This window comes from Anas acuta, chromosome 5 (genome assembly GCF_963932015.1).
Source record: "Anas acuta chromosome 5, bAnaAcu1.1, whole genome shotgun sequence".
In the NCBI taxonomy this organism is placed as follows: Eukaryota; Metazoa; Chordata; class Aves; order Anseriformes; family Anatidae; genus Anas; species Anas acuta.
In genome coordinates, this window is record NC_088983.1 from 26890075 (window position 1) to 26908343 (window position 18269).

At 39.7% G+C, this 18269-nt stretch overlaps 1 protein-coding gene across 2 annotated transcripts in view; it reads left to right on the forward strand.

Annotated features, from left to right (window-relative positions):
* Positions 1-18269, forward strand: part of LRP5 (LDL receptor related protein 5) — a 143837-nt gene that overhangs the window by 66258 nt on the left and 59310 nt on the right. For both annotated transcript variants that reach the window (XM_068683386.1, XM_068683387.1), the window contains exons 6-7: positions 4272-4668; positions 5264-5435. In XM_068683386.1, coding sequence (XP_068539487.1) covers positions 4272-4668; positions 5264-5435 — 569 coding nt within the window. The remainder of the gene's footprint in view (positions 1-4271; positions 4669-5263; positions 5436-18269) is intronic.

An 18269-nucleotide genomic window follows, 5' to 3' on the forward strand; every position in this document is an offset into this window, starting at 1 on the left:
TGTTCAACCCTGACCTTGTTCACCATGAACCAAGGCGAAGATGCAATCATTCGTGTGAAGACGCGAAACACTTGCATGTGATTTTTATCTGTCTGTTCCCATGAAACGATGCTCATAATGTTGGTAGTCCTGGAAATGCGTGTAATATTGGTAATTGCTGTGTTATCAGTTGCTATGCGTATGTTTGATGCTATTCTGCTTCACACTACACATAGTTAATATTAAAGATTATGATTGCAGACATTAGTATAATAAAAACTTACGAGGTTAAGGGGCTATGAAACTGAGTGCTGTGGGTGGCTGAACAGCTGCAGTGCTGCTCATTTTTTGACCCAGTTGAGCTAAAACAATGTATTCTTCTGGTTTTGTGGAACATTTTGATGACCAAGCACAACCCCTTTCCACATCGAGTTTTGGGGCTTGAATTTTTACTGAAATTCTCATGTTTAGAGCAAGTTATTTTGACTCCCACAAGTGAAATATTTCAGAAACACAGAAGCAAGACGTAAGATTGTTACAGGAGGTATGTGTTTCTGCTGTAGCTTGCTGCCTGACCTCTGCAGTTGCAGATTAGGGTCTGCAGATGCTGTCTGTAATGATGGCTTTTTTCTTTTTACCTTGTCTGTTAAGGTGTAATCTCATTTTACATTTGAAACACACACAAAATATTTCATTTTCTATGTGGTAAGAAACAGGACCTTTGGGAACTTTTTCCTGTAAAGAACCCATGTGATGGTGGACAGTCTGTACTATTTCAGGTAACGTGCAGGATTCGAGCGATCTGGGTTCTTTTTCATTTCTTCTCTCACCAAGATGACATGCTCTGGACAAGCAACATGTTTTCTTCCTTACTGTGTTGTGTCTGGTGACGCTGCAAGTTCTTTGGAGATGGTACTGTCAGAAAAATCTGTGTTTTTAATACTTAGCACAATGGGACCTGATACCAATTAAGTACTTAGAACGTAATTTTAACACCCACAATTTAATGAAACAAAAGACATCTAAAAGCCTTTCTGTTTGAACAGGCTCCATAAAAATGTCCTTTTTAACCGCATTAATCAGCTTTGAACGCAACCCTTGGATTCAACAATATTATTTTGAAGGTCCTCCCTTTCTGTTTAAAGTGGATCCTCATCATAATGTTTGAAATGAGCATAGCTGTTTGGGGCTTGTTTTCTAATCCAGAAATGTCAGCATAGCCCATGACTGTTTCTGGGGAAATCCTTGAAGTAGAGAGAAAAAAGTATCTCAAGCTATGAACTTCTTTTGTTCCCAGACAGCTTTTTAAAGTAGTCTAATAACTACAGTTCTTATGCTTGTTTAAAAAAGAAAACTGCCTTGCATTTGATATACTCAGAAGTAGGTAGAGTAGATAGAGTTGTTAACAGTGTCGCCTTTCATTCCTGCTCTCTGCCATTATATGTAGTTAATCAGTCGAAGATCATTTAGCTAAGAAGCATTGTAGAAGAGAGAAGGTGTAAATTGTATATTTTTATTTCTGTCCACCATGGTCTTTTTTTTTTTTTTTTTTACACCAAAAAAAAGCATTTGATTTTTTTTCCCCCCACTACTCAGAAAGGAAACTGACGTTTCTGAGCACGATATAAAATATCAAATAATGATAATTTTCCTAGCAGTGCCTTCTTACAGTTGCTGGTACAAGTTGTTCCCTTAACAGAAAGGAAACCTGGGGGGGGGGGAGGCGGGGAAAAGAAAACCTGATGCTGTGTTTTCCTAAGGGAGCAATGAAGAAAAGAAGCCTTACAATTTGTCTGGTCACCTGGGACTGTTCCCTTCTCAGCTTGGACTGCAAGTTACTAGTTTTGATACATTCAGAGAAGTAATCAGAAGCTTCAGGCACAACCAAAAACTGTTCCTGAAAACTGTTTTAATCTTGCCACCTCTGAAGCTGGAAAATCTTAATGAAATTTGATGGCAGATTGCTCTCTTGCTTTGCTATCAAGAATGTGTGGGTTCTCACTCCTCCCATTTCTCCACGTGTTCTTAGGCTCTGTATTATTGTTGCTTTCCTTCTGCCCAGCCTTTCTTCAAGTCTTCTGCTGCAAATGATGCTGTAGTTATCAAACCTTGTCAGCCAACACTGACTGGAAGAAACATTCATGTTGGTGGCCCTCCCCCTGCCAGCACAAGTGTTTGTGGAGCTCTGCAGTGAACTGGGCTGGTTAAAAACTCTGACTTCTTTCTGCTGAGTTAGTTTTTGTTTAGATCAGCTCTTTTTAGGGCAGTTTGCAACATGCAGCCTTGCTGCCTGTTGTGCTTACACCTGAGAAGGACTGATACAGGAGTGAGGACAAGCAACCGATGGCAAAGAGAAGGTGGCTTAAGGTAGCTCAAAGCGTGCATCGGTTTATGTCCATGCAGTATAGCAAAATAGCTTGGGTGTGTTCAGACACTTTTTTTTTCCTAGATCCTTCCTTGTGTTTTATCACATCCTTGCAACCTAAGCACTGTTTCTTTTCAGCGCTTCTGAGATATTATTTGGAGATTACACTCTGATTTCCAAACCCAAAAGTAGAGAGCAGTACTTCAAGAGCAGATGGCGAATATAGTGAATATAGCAGATAGTGAATATCATTTAGTTTTGAAATGCAATAGATTAAACTTCTGACTCTCCAAAACTCGATGCATATCACAGAATCACAGAATTTCTAGGTCGGAAGAGACCTCAAGATCATCAAGTCCAACCTCTAACCTAACACAAACAGTCCCCAAAAAATACGCCTAGGTACAATTTTCTCCTGGAAGACTCTTATGAGGATTTGAATTTCTGTTTTTGTGAGTAGTCTCAAAAATGCGTGTCCAATGTTGGTAGCTGGTGTTTTCTGGTCCAGGTGAAATGAAACAAGTGACTTTGTTCTGCTTTCCAGTTTTGTAGTGTGGCTAAAAACTCATTGCCAGTTTTGAAACTACATGCCACCAACTTAGTAACCAAGTAGGGAATAGACTATGCTCGCTCTTTATGTGCGAAGCACGTGGGTGTGAATGTGGGCAAAATGTCTGAAGTGGCTGGATGTTCTTCTGTGTCTCGGGTTTGTTCTGATAAAAGAATTTGCCGGAAAGACAACGCTGAAGACTCCATTGTCTTTAAAGTGTGCTCCTGGGTGTTGGCTGGCATCCTTTCCACCATCAATGAAACTTTGCAATGGGGAGGTGGAGTAGGGTAGAGAGAAAACTGCCCTGTTGCCTTAGTTTTGTATTAGCTTTCACCAAGTAAGAAATACTTGCTATACCTGTGACTTGTTGTTATTAGTTTGTCTAGAGTACTACTACTGTAAATTTTTTTTAACATACTGAAGTCTTCTGTTAGCACTGTCATTTATTATGTAGTGTTTGTGTGTTGAAAAACATGTCTAATGCAGTGATACAACTAGTGGGAAGTTTGGTTGAGCTGGGAAATTCTGTATAACATGATGAAATATTTGGACATACCCCCACTTTTTTTTTGATTCACCCTAATGAAAGGAATGGCATTGTTCTATATGCAGCCTGGCTGATCTACACTTTCATAACTTTTTTTTTTTTCCTATTACTTCTTTCCTGATAGTGGAAAAAGTAGTTTTGTAAGACTTTGTTTATGTAACCAGTGTTAAAAAAAAAAAAAAAAAATCTTTTTTTTTTTACTTGGATGAGTGGTAGAGAAAGACACAGGTGCTATTTGATGCCAGCAGCGTTTTCAAGGCTAGCTTTATGAATATTGATTTATAATCTTTGTTAGATATGCATTCATACCAACTCTATTTTACCACTAGAGACAAGGTTGCTAGTGCTGTGCAGTCCTTTTTCATGGAGAATGCGGTAAATTGTGATACTAGCTGGAAGCTGGAGCTTGGTGTTTTCAAGCTGCACATTTGCATTGGTCAGGATATATTGGGTCTGGTTGTTGGTGTGCTCCTTGGGAATTCCACCTGCATGTACATTTTTGTTTGGCTAATGGAGGCTGCTGATTTACAGCAAATCTGTTGTCCTCAGCTAACTACCTGCATGGATGCCCTTATTCTAGATTGAGGGTGCTATGTTCCATGTTTAGTGTAGGAGGCTGGGAGAAGGATACTGTTATTGTGAATTAAGAGTGCCAGCACAGGTATTCAGTTGAGAAGAACTGTTTAAGGGTAACTCCCTATTCAGACAAGGCTTTATTTCAGTGAAAGTGCTGTACTATATTGAAGTGTTTGTATTGATAGCAAAAGAACTGTGTTGCGGGGGTATTGAAGAAAAAAAGAAAAGGATACCATGAATGGTTTTCTCTCCAGGTGCTGAAGAAGTCTTGCTGCTTGCTAGAAGGACAGACTTGAGAAGGATTTCCTTGGACATGCCGGATTTCACTGACATTATTCTGCAGATAGACAACATCAGACATGCAATAGCCATAGACTACGATCCCGTGGAAGGCTACATCTACTGGACTGATGATGATGTCCGGGCAATTCGTCGGGCGTACCTTGATGGCTCTGGAGCACAGACTCTGGTAACCTCAGAAATCAACCATCCAGATGGTATTGCGGTGGACTGGGTGGCAAGGAACCTGTATTGGACTGACACTGGAACAGACCGCATTGAAGTGACCCGGTTGAATGGGACATCAAGAAAGATCCTTATCTCAGAAAACCTAGATGAACCTAGAGCAATTGTGCTCAATCCTGTAATGGGGTAAGTTTTATTTTCGTTAGTAGTCCTGTGGTAGGTCTTTGGGTCCAGCTTGTGGTTTTATGAAACTGAAAGTCTGCAGGTTACAAGATGATTATTTGTCAAATGTTGTTTTTGATTTGAAAATAACTTGCGTTTCTATAAGAGGTGACTACTAAATGCAGTGTTCTTTGAGTCTATAAGTTGCATGTTCAGTTGAATTTTTTTTATCTTTGTCTTCAGTAATGTAACTATTAAAGAATTGGGCCACTGCACATTTTCAGTAGTTGAATTTAGTTAACTGAGTTTAATTCATTTATTGCTGATGACAAAACAACAGAATGGTTGAAGTGGGAAGAAACCTTTGGAGTCATCTGGTCCAACCACTGCAGGGCCATCTAGAGCTGGTTGCTGAGGTCCATGTCCAGGCATCTTTTTGAAGATCTGCAAGGAGGGAGACTCCACAGGCGCTCCGGGCAGAGAGGATACAGCTGAAGTCAGTTGGTTGGTTTGTTTGGAAAACAGAAAGCTAGGATGTTTTGTCAAAAGCAGAACAGATCTTGATGCTTTTTGGCTGGAATGTTTTATGCATTGACTGTTTCTGCCTTTTCCTTTACAGCTACATGTATTGGACAGACTGGGGTGAAAGTCCAAAGATAGAGTGTGCTTATTTGGATGGCTCAGAGAGGAGAGTTCTGGTGAACACCTCCTTAGGTTGGCCTAATGGCTTGGCACTGGATCTTGAAGAGGACAAACTTTACTGGGGAGATGCAAAAACAGATAAAATCGAGGTGAGTAACAAACCTCTCTTGTTTACATTCTCAAAAACCATGTTGTTGTTATATGCAGCTTTATGTCTTGGATGTATTTATCCATTTTGAGGGGGCAGGTTTTTTGTTTCATTAATATTTACAATAAATTTATCAAAACAAGACAGTAGAGAAGAAAAGAAGTATGTTTGTATGCTGTACTGGTTCCAAAAACTTTCATATCAACTGCTATGTCAAGGGATATGCAGTCAGAAACTTCTGCATTGCTGGAAGTATAATCTAATTGCTTGAAATCTCATGTTTCATCTGAAGCTTTTGAAACAAATTGAAACACTGAGGTATGACCTCTTTTAATAATGTTTTGCATTGGAACTAGTATCTGAAATTGCTGCATGCAAAAGACTTGATGCAAGGTTTGTGTATGGGAGAAAGTGGATGTGGAGGTCCTAGAGAGCCATATTTCAGTACCTTAATGATTATGTGGTGTCCAGACGCATGGAAGAAAAGTTGTTTTACACGTACCATGACACTTAAAAGTACCTTCTGCCTGCCTTGAAAACAACGTAGGCATTTTGTCACACAATCTGGGGAGGGGAAATCGCTTTCATGATGTTGTATGAGTGTTTATGGAAAATATTTAATATTTCTTAGTTATTAAAAGAACTTCTGATAGAATATGGCAGGATTTCTTTTTGTTCTCCTTTCTTTGGGAAGAAATTTTTTTAAATGCAAAAAATCTATCCTGTCTACCTGTTTTCAAACTCTTTATTTTTTTTTAATTTTTAATCAACCTGCTTTGTACATTTTGTATGCTAGACAAAGCTGGAAAAAATATCTGCTTATTTGTTACGTGTGTTTCCAGCAGTAAGATTGTGAGGTGTCTCTGGAGATTCATTGCTTTAAATTTAAGATATGATCAAAGCAGACATCTGGTATTGGTGTAGTCATGGATGTTGACAATTGCACAAGTAAGGCCTGAGATGTTCCAGGAGATGTTCTCATAAAGGAAATGTTTTTTTTTGTTTTTGCCTCAGTATCCCATGATTAAACCTTAGTCTAAAAGAATAATTGTGAAGTGTGCTACGACAGAAATTAAACAGCTTTTAGATATAGCAAAACAAACAACAAAAAAAAACCAACAACTGAGTCCTGAAGTAATTTCACTGAGAAGATAATAAATTAAATAACTGAAAGATGTGGAATCAGGTTCTGAGGCCAAGCTATTTGGGCTCTTGAAGTCATGTCCATGAGCTTCTGAAGTTTCACTGAATTATTAACAGTTGACTGTAAACTGTGGCATTTTAGGCCCTATACCAGTGAGATTTGGTGGCTTTTCCACCCCCAGCTCCCAGGAAAGTCCAGCCTGAGAAGATACAGCTATGTTATTTGTGCAGCTCACCAGTGTTTTCTCTTGCAGCCTGCAACTTCCAGCTCCCAATGCATATTGAGCCAATTTGACATCTTACCCAGCAAGCGTAGAAATACTGTTTGGCCTAGGACAATTGTTGCTGTAGGAGCACCAAACAGTTTAGAAGAGAGCTGGCAGTAAGGCATTTAATAAGGTGTTAGTGACAGAAATACCAATTTCAGGCCAATAGGTGTAGCTTTTCGCTATTTTTCTATGGCCAGCAGAAAAGGCGTGATGTTAGCAAAGCAGGATGCTGCAGAGGTGATGGGGAAGAGAGGAAATTTTCCAAGAGAAAACAGAAAAATATGGATACAGCCAGGTGTTGTGAGGAGGTCTGAAACATTTGATTTAGATGCTGTTGTGTTCCCTTCCACTTTCAGTGCTTGGTTTCTTAATAAAATAGTTGTTTAGCAAGGTCACTTTATTGCTGGTGAACTTCCTAAACTTTCTTTAGCTCGCGTTTCTGAGAAGGAAGGAAAAAATGGATTTTGAAGCTCAACCAACCTGAAGTTGTTGTAGTAGGCTATAATTAATCTGAAAGCTTGGTTGACAGCATGAGACATGACCTGAGGTCAGACAAATTTGAAAAGTTCTATTCTATTATCATTAAATGATGAGATTTGTCATACTGACAAACGTTCATTTTTAATGTCTTGTTCTAATGCTCTGGGCATCTGGTGGAAACAGGTTCCTTGAGCTATCTCTGGTACGTTGCTGTTGTGAAGCAGTTGTTTATCTTTCACAAAGATGTCAGAAAAGCAGTTTGAAAATTAAAGGTGCTAAATAATTAGCTCTGAGTATTTTAATTTCAAAAGGGAGTTCTCCAGGGAATTTGAAATGGCTTCAAAGTAAGATGAGGTAACCTAGCTAATTGAAATCAATTCGTAAACAGAATTGCCAAACCAGAATGGGATGAAGAAGGGGATAAAACTATTGCTTTAGAGAGATTTTCTTCCCTGTAATGTAAGTTTTCTTCCTATAATGCAAGCTAGTTTGTTGAGGTTGTGTTTTGACTATATTATATATTTATTAAAAAAAAAAAAAAGTCCATTTTTGTAACAGTACTTAGTAAAAGCAGTATAGAAACTTTACCCTTGTTCTCTGAAGTCAATAATTGAATTTTCATGTTACTTGGGGGAATAGTATATGCAGCATTTTAGGATAAATAAGTTTTGGGGCCTTTGGTAATGTCTGTGCTCTCTGAAGTTTTTGCCCTCTGGAAGAAGTGAATCGAGACTGCTGGCTTGAGAAATATAACTTTGCTGTCTGGCAGTGTCTTGATGTACTGGGCTTGATGACTAGTAGAGGGGTTGTCTCCCTCCTTACCTTTCAGGCTCTCGCGAAGAACATTCTAGATTCCACCATTTGTAGCTGGAACTGTACTAGTGCAATTGATCTCCCTGGTTTAAGCAGTCTGTTCAGTCTGCCTGACTTCATTTTAAGACAGTAAAGCCAATGGTACTGTTTGATTTGGCATCTAAGTTTAGGAAAGTTGGAGAAGCCAAAGTAAGGGCTTTTTATTCCCTCAGTTTTTCTTTTGCTTATTATACTTTTAGTGGTTCTCTTCTGTTTTCAAAAATAGAGAGAAGAGGGTATTTTACTTGGTCTCAGAAACAGAAGGTATTTTTTTACATGAAGTGGATTGCAACATCTCTCTTTTGATTGCTGTATGTCATGCAACCCAGTTATAATCGTTAGTACAAAGATTTAAATATTTTATCTCTTATGTGCCTATCAATGAGTTCTTAGGTTAAAACAGGTATAAATGTTCCTGCTTTAAATCCCCGCCCCCCTTTTTAACACTTTTTCTCTTTATGCTTGGTGTTTACTTTTGCTAGTTAGCATGAACAGACCCCTGACATTTACAAATCCCTAAATAGGCCCATTTAGGACGTGATGGGGGAAAAATATCATGGACGTTGTCTGGAGTTCTGAACAGTGCTGTGAAGGGGCCTGTTGTGGTCCACTGTGCAGCTGCATGAGTTAAAAAGGCGCTGGCATGCCATCAGTAGAAATGAATGTTAAATGTCTATTGCAGAACGTCCATTAGAAAACAAATTTTCAGTTTCCATTTTGGAACAAATGCCAGACATTTGTATTCTGCTCACTTGGGAAAGAACTGCATGACTTAACTGGTTATTGACACAGCTTAGGTGTTGGCTGGTTCCAGACTGGTCTCCAGTAGAGCTTCTTTTTATTAATACTTCTCTGCAAGATCAAAAAACTGCAGTAGGGATATGTTTCAGAATAGAAACATTTATCTAATGGATTGTATTTCATATCTCTTGTTTATCTTGCTCTATTTGCAGCCTTATAATTGTTTCCTGAAACATTTCTCTGTTTGAGAGCTTCCTTCAATACCCTAGGTTTGCCTACTAAGCCACATTTCATGCTGCTCTGCTAGCCAAAGTACATGTGAAGTCCTGTGTGTATGGTATATGAGGTGGGACATTTCCACTTAGTGTTGAAGTTATTCTTCACTTTAACATGAACTCATTCTTCTCATGTATGTGTTCTTTTGCCAAGAGGATGCTATATAGATGGCTTGCCAGCACAGCTGGTGTCTTGGTGATTTCTTCTGTGTGTCTGTCTGTTGCATCCACAGTTTGTCAAAAACAAAGCCTAGCTTAGCTGCAAGTTGAGGATGTGTTTAATATTTTCTACTGTTGTTGACTTAGCTGAGTATTAAGATTTTTTTTTCTTTTCACTGTTGAGGACATAAAACTATCTAAAAGAGTAGTGCTGGCTAAACTTTCCTCTAACCCCCTAGTTTCACCCGCCTCAAAATGTCCCAGCTGACTGTGTAGAAATTGCAAAATTGAATTAAACTGAAAACATTATTTCTACTACTTTGCAGAGTACAGTTGCAATTAAAGTCTGTCTGGGTGGTGGAAAAATGAGTGTTAAGCCTTATGCCTGATAATGTAAAAAGTGCACTATTAAAAACCTGTACACTTTTTTGTAGGTTTCTGAAGAGCTGCTTGTAGAATAGAATTGCTTTCAGCCTATGTATTCAACTGCTTTCTATTCAGGGGAAAAAAAAAAAGCAGGAGTGAATTTAGCTTGTGTATATTTATGCATCTCTCTGCTTGATATTCTTTTTGCTAGACCTCAGGTTTCAAATGTACTGTGACTATCTGGTGTGCTTGTGGCTTTTTTTTTTCCAATTATTATTATTTTTTTCTTGTTTGTTTTATTTAGTTGGTTTTGGTTGTGTGTTTTTTTTTTTTGTGTTTTCTCAGTTGTTTTTTGGAGGTGTATTTGGTAGGTTTTGATTTGGATTTTTTTTACACATTTTGACATTGCTTTTGAGTGTGCTCTTTGAAAAACAGAAAAGGAACACTGCAGAGATGCTGAAGGTACCAAGCAGTGTCCTGTACCAGGAGAGTATGTTCTTATTTGTGTGCCTAAAACTTCACGTGGTGCAAACAGCAGTTACTCTTTCCTGACGGAGACCTTCCCATCTGCAGCATTCAGCTGCAACACAAAGGGCCCAGTCACTTTGCAAGCAGTTCGTATCCTGAAGAAACCATTTGGCAAGGCTTGTCAAACTTTGCGTGACAGCAGCCTGTGAGGCTTTCACTGCAAATTTGGCACCCTGTGGTAACATTGTTCCCAGCTTTTTAAATTTCTGCTTAGTTTGGCAGAGGCGACGGCAAGTAAAAATATATAGCAAATTTTGAGTCATGTCTGTTGAAATCATGTGTTTGTCCACACAGCTTCAGCTATGAGTAAGGGGCACGGAGTAATCCAAGAGAATTTGAGATTTTACTGACAGAGAAAAGGTACTTTCCAGGAACAAACAATAGATTAACAAGGATTACTGAGTTCCAGCAGGGAGAGAAGCAAAGACCCAATGGCATCCACGTGTAGAATTTCCTAATTCTCCTTAAAAAACAATTTTGCGGTTAGCCAGGTTTCCCTTGTTTTATTTCTTCAGTATTTGCTTAAAGTGCCTAAGGTGTAATTGCATAATGAGCAATTACTGAATTCTCAGGTGCCTGTTATTATGTATGCATTTTACTTAAGTTTGTGCAGTATTCTTGGAATAAGTGTTACGCAGACTACCCCTTCTGGCAACTTCTCTTTGTCCTCCTGCTTTCCTGTATCCCCCTTGACAAATGTCCTTCGTTTATCTTTGCAGAAAACTTATAATTATATATACAGTGATTCTTTGCAATTTTATAGGGTGTTCAAGCTGATCTGTAAGCATCAGATGACAATCCTGGAACTCACCAAAAATTTTCCAAGATTCAGTTACATGGGCTGTCCTTGAAATGCAAGGAAGCAATTTTATAATTAGCTTGTTGTTAACCTACTACATAATAGGGTAAAATGTCATTTGGAATAGTTTGCTACTTAAATTGGAGTAGTCTTTGCAGAAGTGAATTGTAGAGGGGTAGAAAAATTAATAATCTAATTTAAAGCTGCTTTTTCTAGACACGTTGGAGTATACTTCACATATCACACTTTGTTTTCCACCCATTTGAGTAAAAAAAAAAAAAAAAAAGGAAATATTAATAGATGAGTTTTAACTGATACATTTTAATGTGTTTGTATCTTTGCTCTGGCATTTTACACCAAGTGGCTAAAAAGTCCATATAGTGTAATAAACTCATTGGGAGATATTGTGTATTAATTTATTGAAATAAGAATATCTCTTGGAAAGAACAGCTATTTTGAATTTACCTCCACGTGCTAATTAGACATTAAAAAAAAAAAAAATCTGGTTCTGGTGGACACAGTTCAGCAAGAGTCAGCAGTGTGCCCTTGCCACTAAGAAGGCTGATGATGTTCTTGGCTGCATTACACAAAATATTGCCAGCAGGTCAAGGGAGGTGATCCTTCCCTGCTGCTCAGCACTGGTGAGGCCACATCTGGAACTGAGTCCAGTTCTGGGCTCCCCCAGTTCAAAAGAGGCTGAAGAGAGTCAAATGTAGGGTCGCTAAGGTGATGAAGGGACTGGAGCATCTCTCCTTTGAGGAGAGGCTGAGAGCTGGGCCTGGTCAGCCTGGGGAAGAGGAGGCTCATAGGGTTTCTTATCAATGTCTGCAAATACTACCTGAGGGGAGGGTGCAGAAAGGACAGAACCAAGACCAGAACCAGCAGGCCCGAAGTGGGACATGAGAGGTTCCCTGGAAAGCCTGGGCAGCATGGCTGTGTGTGGGTGCTGGAGCCCTGGCACAGGCTGCCCAGAGGCTGTGGGGGCTCCTCCTTGGGGATCTCCAAAATCCACCTGGACGTGGGCCTGAGCACCCTGCTCTGGGTGACCCTGCTGGAGTGGGGGAGACACCAGATGACTCCAGAGCTGCCTTCCCATCCTGTGATTCTGTAAACAGTCCCCACACTGCATTTTAGTATAAATGCATGAGAACAGAGAAGTAAAATGGATGTAGAAATAAGGAGCACAGGTTCTTTTTGATCTAAAGAACAGATGTCAGTCCAAGTAGACAGCTGCAGGAATAAAATTGCTTAAATTGATAATATAGTGAGTGGCCTTTATTTCAGTGAACTTAAAACTTCTAATGACGCTTGATTTGATTTAGAGCTGTGGCTGAGAAACGTTGGCTAAATGTAATTGTTAGGAATGAAGTATAAATTGAAGTACTTACAGTTTTGCCCCTAACCTGAAATATAACTTTCCTATATTTTTCACTCGATCATTTTTTCTGTTGTATACTTCCTAGATGCAAGTTCTACATATCTAAACCAGATCAGATGTTAATCCTGAAGAGCATATATCGTAATAGGCCTAGCAAACCCATATAATTCCCTAGTCTTTATATTGGTCTGTTCAGCAGTGTATTCCTGTAGCCTGGGCTGGCTCTTTCAATACTGTTCTTAGTGCCACTTCAAGTTTTTTTTTTCAAATTACTTTTCTGTCTGGGGTCAAACTGTTGTTGAGGGAGTGAGGTGTATAAACCTCTCTCCATTTGTGGCCATTGGATATTTGTTGTTGTTGTATGTTTGTGTGTAGTTGGTGGGCATCAAATACTGCTATGTGTTTATTAGTTTTAAATGGCTTTTAGGCTCCTTTATTGCTGTGTGTTTTGCTTGAAGAGCAAGCAAGCATGAATGCTGTTGCCGATGATTTCTTGTTTTACTTGGAGGGAGCCACGCAGTTCTAGGCAGCAAACATTTTTGTGTGAGCACTAGATTTGCAGCAGTGTCCAAAGAATGGGTTTGTAATTATCTTTCAAGGTTCTGAAGGGGAATAATCTCTAGTAGTGAGCTTGGGAACAATTTTTCTTGCCAGCAGCCAGGTAGTCATTGTAAATGGATAGGAGGAGTCATTTGAGGGCAGGGCTTTCTTAAAATACTGTTACAAGTTTATGTCAGTTCTTGGACTTTTAAGACTGACAAATTAGTTGTGATTGCTTTTCCCAGAGGAATGTTGCTGGAATGGAACACAAGTTTTCTGGGAGGGATGAAATCTGTATCTTTGACTTCAGGGCTTTAGCGATGACAACTATAAATATACATTTTGAGAGTTGCATAAAGACAGAAAGCCTAGCAAGGCTTCTTCAGTGAAAAGGCGGTGTGCATCTTTAGGAAGAAAAAAGAAATCCAGCAGCAAGGGGGACAGAGGGTCTTCTATTCCTTCCTCTTCAGGGTTCCCCAGTCTCCTGTCTGCCTGTTTGCAGTGTTCGGCTTGCACTATCAGACTTATCACCGGATTTGGAGTCAAGTATAAACACCTTGGTTTAGACTGACAAGGATGTTGGTGGAGTCTCAACTTCCTCTGCTAAAAAATGCTGATTTTTTTTGCTTAGGTATATTTGCAATGCTCTTAATAGAAATGGTATTGCAATTGCTTGAACTTTGTGCACAGCAGCATGTAGTTTGGAACAGAGACTGCTGAGATGAAACACACTGTAATGTTCAGCATGTCAGACCTCCAAATAGTTTCAGATCCTAATACTTTCTTATGAATTTAAACTCTCTGGCTGTGTTAATTCTTTCTAAGACAGGCTCTGGTTCAGGATTTCCTGGTGTGAGACTGCCTCTTTCTGGAGCACAGAAATATAGTCAGCCTTAACCTGCTTTAAGAGCATAGAGCCTTCTGACTCCGTTTTTCTAATTACAAGACTAAGTTGTCTGTGTTTTGCTTGCTGCTTGATTAGGAATTTCCGTGTATTATTTTATACTTTGCACTACTTGGTCTTTGTTTTCTTTTAAGAGCACTGTTACCAAGTGTGGTGGCTGCTGAAGCAAATGAGATCCACATTCACAAAGTGGGAGGCTTTTGCTGATCTGAATGCAAGCACTGCACCTTTCTGCTCTAAACTACATAATAAGGAAGTGCTCATAGAGCAGAGAAATTCATTTACCAAATCAAGGAAGACATACTTATCAACATGCATTCGTTCCTCTCCCCTTTTAGTGAGTCAGCCACCAGGTGAACTTGTATCTGAGCCCCAAGTTTAGGAAAGGTATGACAGTGTTGAGTGGGAAACTGTCAAGAGTTTGCAGCCAGTGTTTTATAAAAGGGACACATCTAAAGTTTGGCCAATTCCACCTGTGTTCAGGACTGCTCTTGGAGAAGTGTATTGTTTTAAGTATATTATTTTTCCATTCTTCAGCAGTCTTGAGTAAAAACCTTTATTGCCATTCTGGGTGGGATGGGAAGGTTTCTTTGCAGGTGGATGATGGTCTAGCCTCGATTATTCTTGTCCTTATGTTCTGGCTGACATGAAGTAGCCCAGTAAACTGGGATGTGGAAGCTTCAGTACTCAAGGGAAATGTCCTGGACCAGTGTCTTATCAATAGCCTGTGGTGCTGTGAGCACATTCATAGTGCTTCAGTCTGAAACGTCCCAGAAAACCTCAAATCAGTTTCAAGACCTTAGTTCTTTTTATAGGCCCAGTATAATGAGAAGGCAATTTACACATCTGGGGTGAAGACTGCTGTCTGAGATCCATTTGAGCATAAGTGGATTTTCCACAATAAAAGCAAATCCCTTCTGTAGTAAAGATAATTTTTTCTTAAAGGTTATGCTGAGATACTGGCTTAACCTCCCGTCTTACCCCCTTTTCCTAATTTCCAGGAACTAAAAAAACATCAAAAAGTTCAGTGCTCTCTGTTCCAAGTGCAAAGTTCTTGTTAGTTGACCTTGCGTTCACCATTGTAAATAACTAGAAATGTTAATCTGTAAAGGAGTAAAGCAAATCCAGCCTTGCAGTGAATCCCCATTCTGTGGAAGCAGTCACACCAAGGACTTCTTTTCCCAAGTAATAGATCCAGGAGATGATGTGGCCTGTGTTAGTCACGCCACCTAATGCGCTAGTAGAGGGCTCTCAAATAATGATTTGATCGAATGAGGAGCCTCCATAGAATGTTCTTGATCAGGGATTCTCCCAAACTTTTATATGCCAAGCTTGACATTTTACCCATTAGCCTCAAAGTGAAAATCCACAAATGCTGGCAGCTGCCAGTTTAAATACTCCTCCGAGTCTTTCCATGGTGGAATCCATACCACTATGAAGTTATTCTCCTCTATGACCATTTATAATTTATTAGGGTTGCTCTACAGTCATAAAAACCTCTAAATCTTGTCAATTTTCCAGGGACTCTATTTTGTACTACTTCTTGTAAATGGGCAACTTAAAAACTTAGCAGCTGACAGACAGCTTCTAAATTTGGTCTTTGCAGAGTGCTTAGGAATTACTTCTGTATGTGCAGCTTTTGCTATATTTATCAAGAGGAAATCCTGAGGATGTATTAAGCTACAAAGTTGAAGAATTATTTGAGTTTTACATGCTTGAGGCTCTCCTTTCTCACTGAAGAATTATTTTAGGCTATCTGATATCAAATTACCCTTTTCCGTTTTGCTAGGGAGAGAATTCTGCTTTGCTTCCCTTGCTGGGATCACCTTTCTGTATTTAAAAGATCTTGTATTTAGCTGTACGAAGGCTTCTATACCTATGAAGTGCTGTAATGGCTCTACTTTTAGGAGAGCCTAATGCATTTTGGGGCACAGAATAAATAAGTGTATTATTCCAGATGCTGAGGAAAAGGTGGGTTCTATGTCACATGTAAATTTGATTCCCTTTATCAGACGAGCACGTAGGATGCTTAAAGTTTTTAGCTGTCACCTGTTTGCCAGTAGCTGTGAGGAATTTTCTGTAGCACTCTTTTCCATTTTGCTTTTTTCACAGTCTCTCTCTCTTCCAAGAATAATAGAGAGCATTGCCATACAGCTCACCTCTGGCCTAGGAGGAAGATAAGGAGCAGCTGCCCAGGTGTTGTGACCCTCTGAATATTGTCTTATCACAGGGTCGAGAGACATTTGTTTCTGTCTTTGTGTATAACTGTGTCAATATGCACAGTGCACTCTATCAGATTATCAGACCACGTTTTTCACCATGGTCTGGGCATTAACTTTTCACTGGTAAGAAGTCTTTCCCCAGCTATTATTTTTCTGTTGCTGTTTTGGAAGGAAAGTATTGAATATAGTTGACCTTTCAGTGCCTGGAACTCTCCTCCTATGTAATCCTCTGAAACCACTGGGGAGGACACCGCACCCTTTTGGTGTTTATTGACATTAGGTGTGAGCTTTTCAAATGAAGAATACAGAGTGAAGTGCCATGAACACAAAATTTAGCATTCTTCTTGGTCTTTTTTTTTTTTTTTCTTCTGATTCAGCTTAATGATAGTGTTTCACAGTACTATACAGCAGAGAGAATATTGCAAAGCACAAGCTGAACTGTCTTTAGCTCCACTAATACTGTCGCAAACTAGTGATTGCTCTGCCTCATTTTCCATGATACGGGGCTGAGGGATCTTGTTCCTTCTTTCCTTCTGCTGGAATATTTCTCCAAAGCCTCTCACTCTCACACCTCCCTTCATCTCGGTTAGACTCTTTTCTGTTCAGTTTAATTTTTTCCTTTTTTCCTTTTTTTTTTTTTTTTTCCTTCCCATAAGTTTCATGGTAGTTTGCCACTAAATCTCCTCTCCTTCCATTGTATTACAGCAGTGAGCCCACAGTGCAGCTGCTGGGAGGGCAGAAGGTACCAAATCTGCCCATCACTGAATTTCTCGAACCTTACATTGTAAAATGTGCAAACCTGGTTACTCTTAGAAACAGGAGCCCTGTCGTCATGGGCTGCCCTGATGCAGAACTGGGATTCCCGTGTTTCTAAAGAATGCAATGCTAAAAATAGGGGGTGAAGAACTTTGCTTTTTTGTCCCACATCTTATTAATGAAATTTTTAAAGTTTTGAGCACCATTTTTAGACTCCTATGTTCTGTCCGTAATAAGAAAGAAATCTAATGGACATACATGATGGCCACCACCAGCCTACCCTAGGACTCCCAAGATTGCCTGCAACGGTGGGAAATTTTTCTTATAAATGTCTGTAGTGTAGATGAGACCAAAGGTTTTTGTGTCTATTTAGCCTTTCTAAAAATTCTTCAGTGTGCTGATGGGATAGCAGTCACTCAAAGGAAGACTTCCTTTGCTGGCTTGATTGACCAGAGTCATTCTGTGGGAAAGGAAGCTAACTTATTCTAAACTGAAGGTGACCCTTGCCTTTTTGTGAGCAATAAAGACATAATAGAAGCCCAGTTAGGGTTCAGTGGAACCCCCACAGCCATCTGCACACTTCATTGGCAGAAGTGGCTTTCACTTGAACTTGCATTTGACAAGTGTTTTCTGTCTCTTTCTCATTCAGAAGGGTCCTTCAAAGCCAAGTAATTGAAATGCTCTCACCCCTCGCTCCTTTTCCTCCTTCCCCCAGACTCCCTTAAATTGCAGCGTGCTGGTATTCAGCGTTAATGAGTAAAAATGCATGCGCCTCCAAAGCTCGCACGTTTTTTCCTTTCCATAGGGAAGTTTCTGAAAAACTCTTTTCCACACTCTCTAGCACCAGCTTCATAAAGGAAAGAAAAAAAATCTGAAAAAGTGTTTCTGTTGCCTGTTGCCATTGCTGTTTCTCTCTTCTCCCCCTCCCCCTCTTTTTTTTCTTCATAGTGCTGGACTTTTGAAATGAAACACAAATCAGGTCCCCGGAATAAAAGGTTGTGAGTATGCCTTGTGGCATTTGGAATGAGACTATTCACTGCCTGAATAACTATAAATAGAAAGCTAGGAGCTGTGTATTTCTCAGTTCAGACTCCCTGCAAAGAAGCGCCCTTCCCAGTAAAGGGTGACTTTTGAAAGGAACCTTGTTCCTCGCGCTGAATTGAATTGCTCGGGGAATTCTTCTTCGTGCAGCTCGCATAAAAGGCGTTAATCTCTAATTTATTTCTCCTTTTAAAGGCAGTGTTCTCTGCACTAAATGTATATTCTCAGCCATGTAGCCAGAGATGCCTGTCTTGTCTGTGCAGAGTTTGGTGTAGGGTTCTGAGCGCAGAACAAACATTGTTCTCCGCGTTTTGCTCCTGAAAGCTTTCCTTTGGCTCCCTTCCAGCTGTCGGCTCCTTTTTATCTGGCATTCATTCTTCAG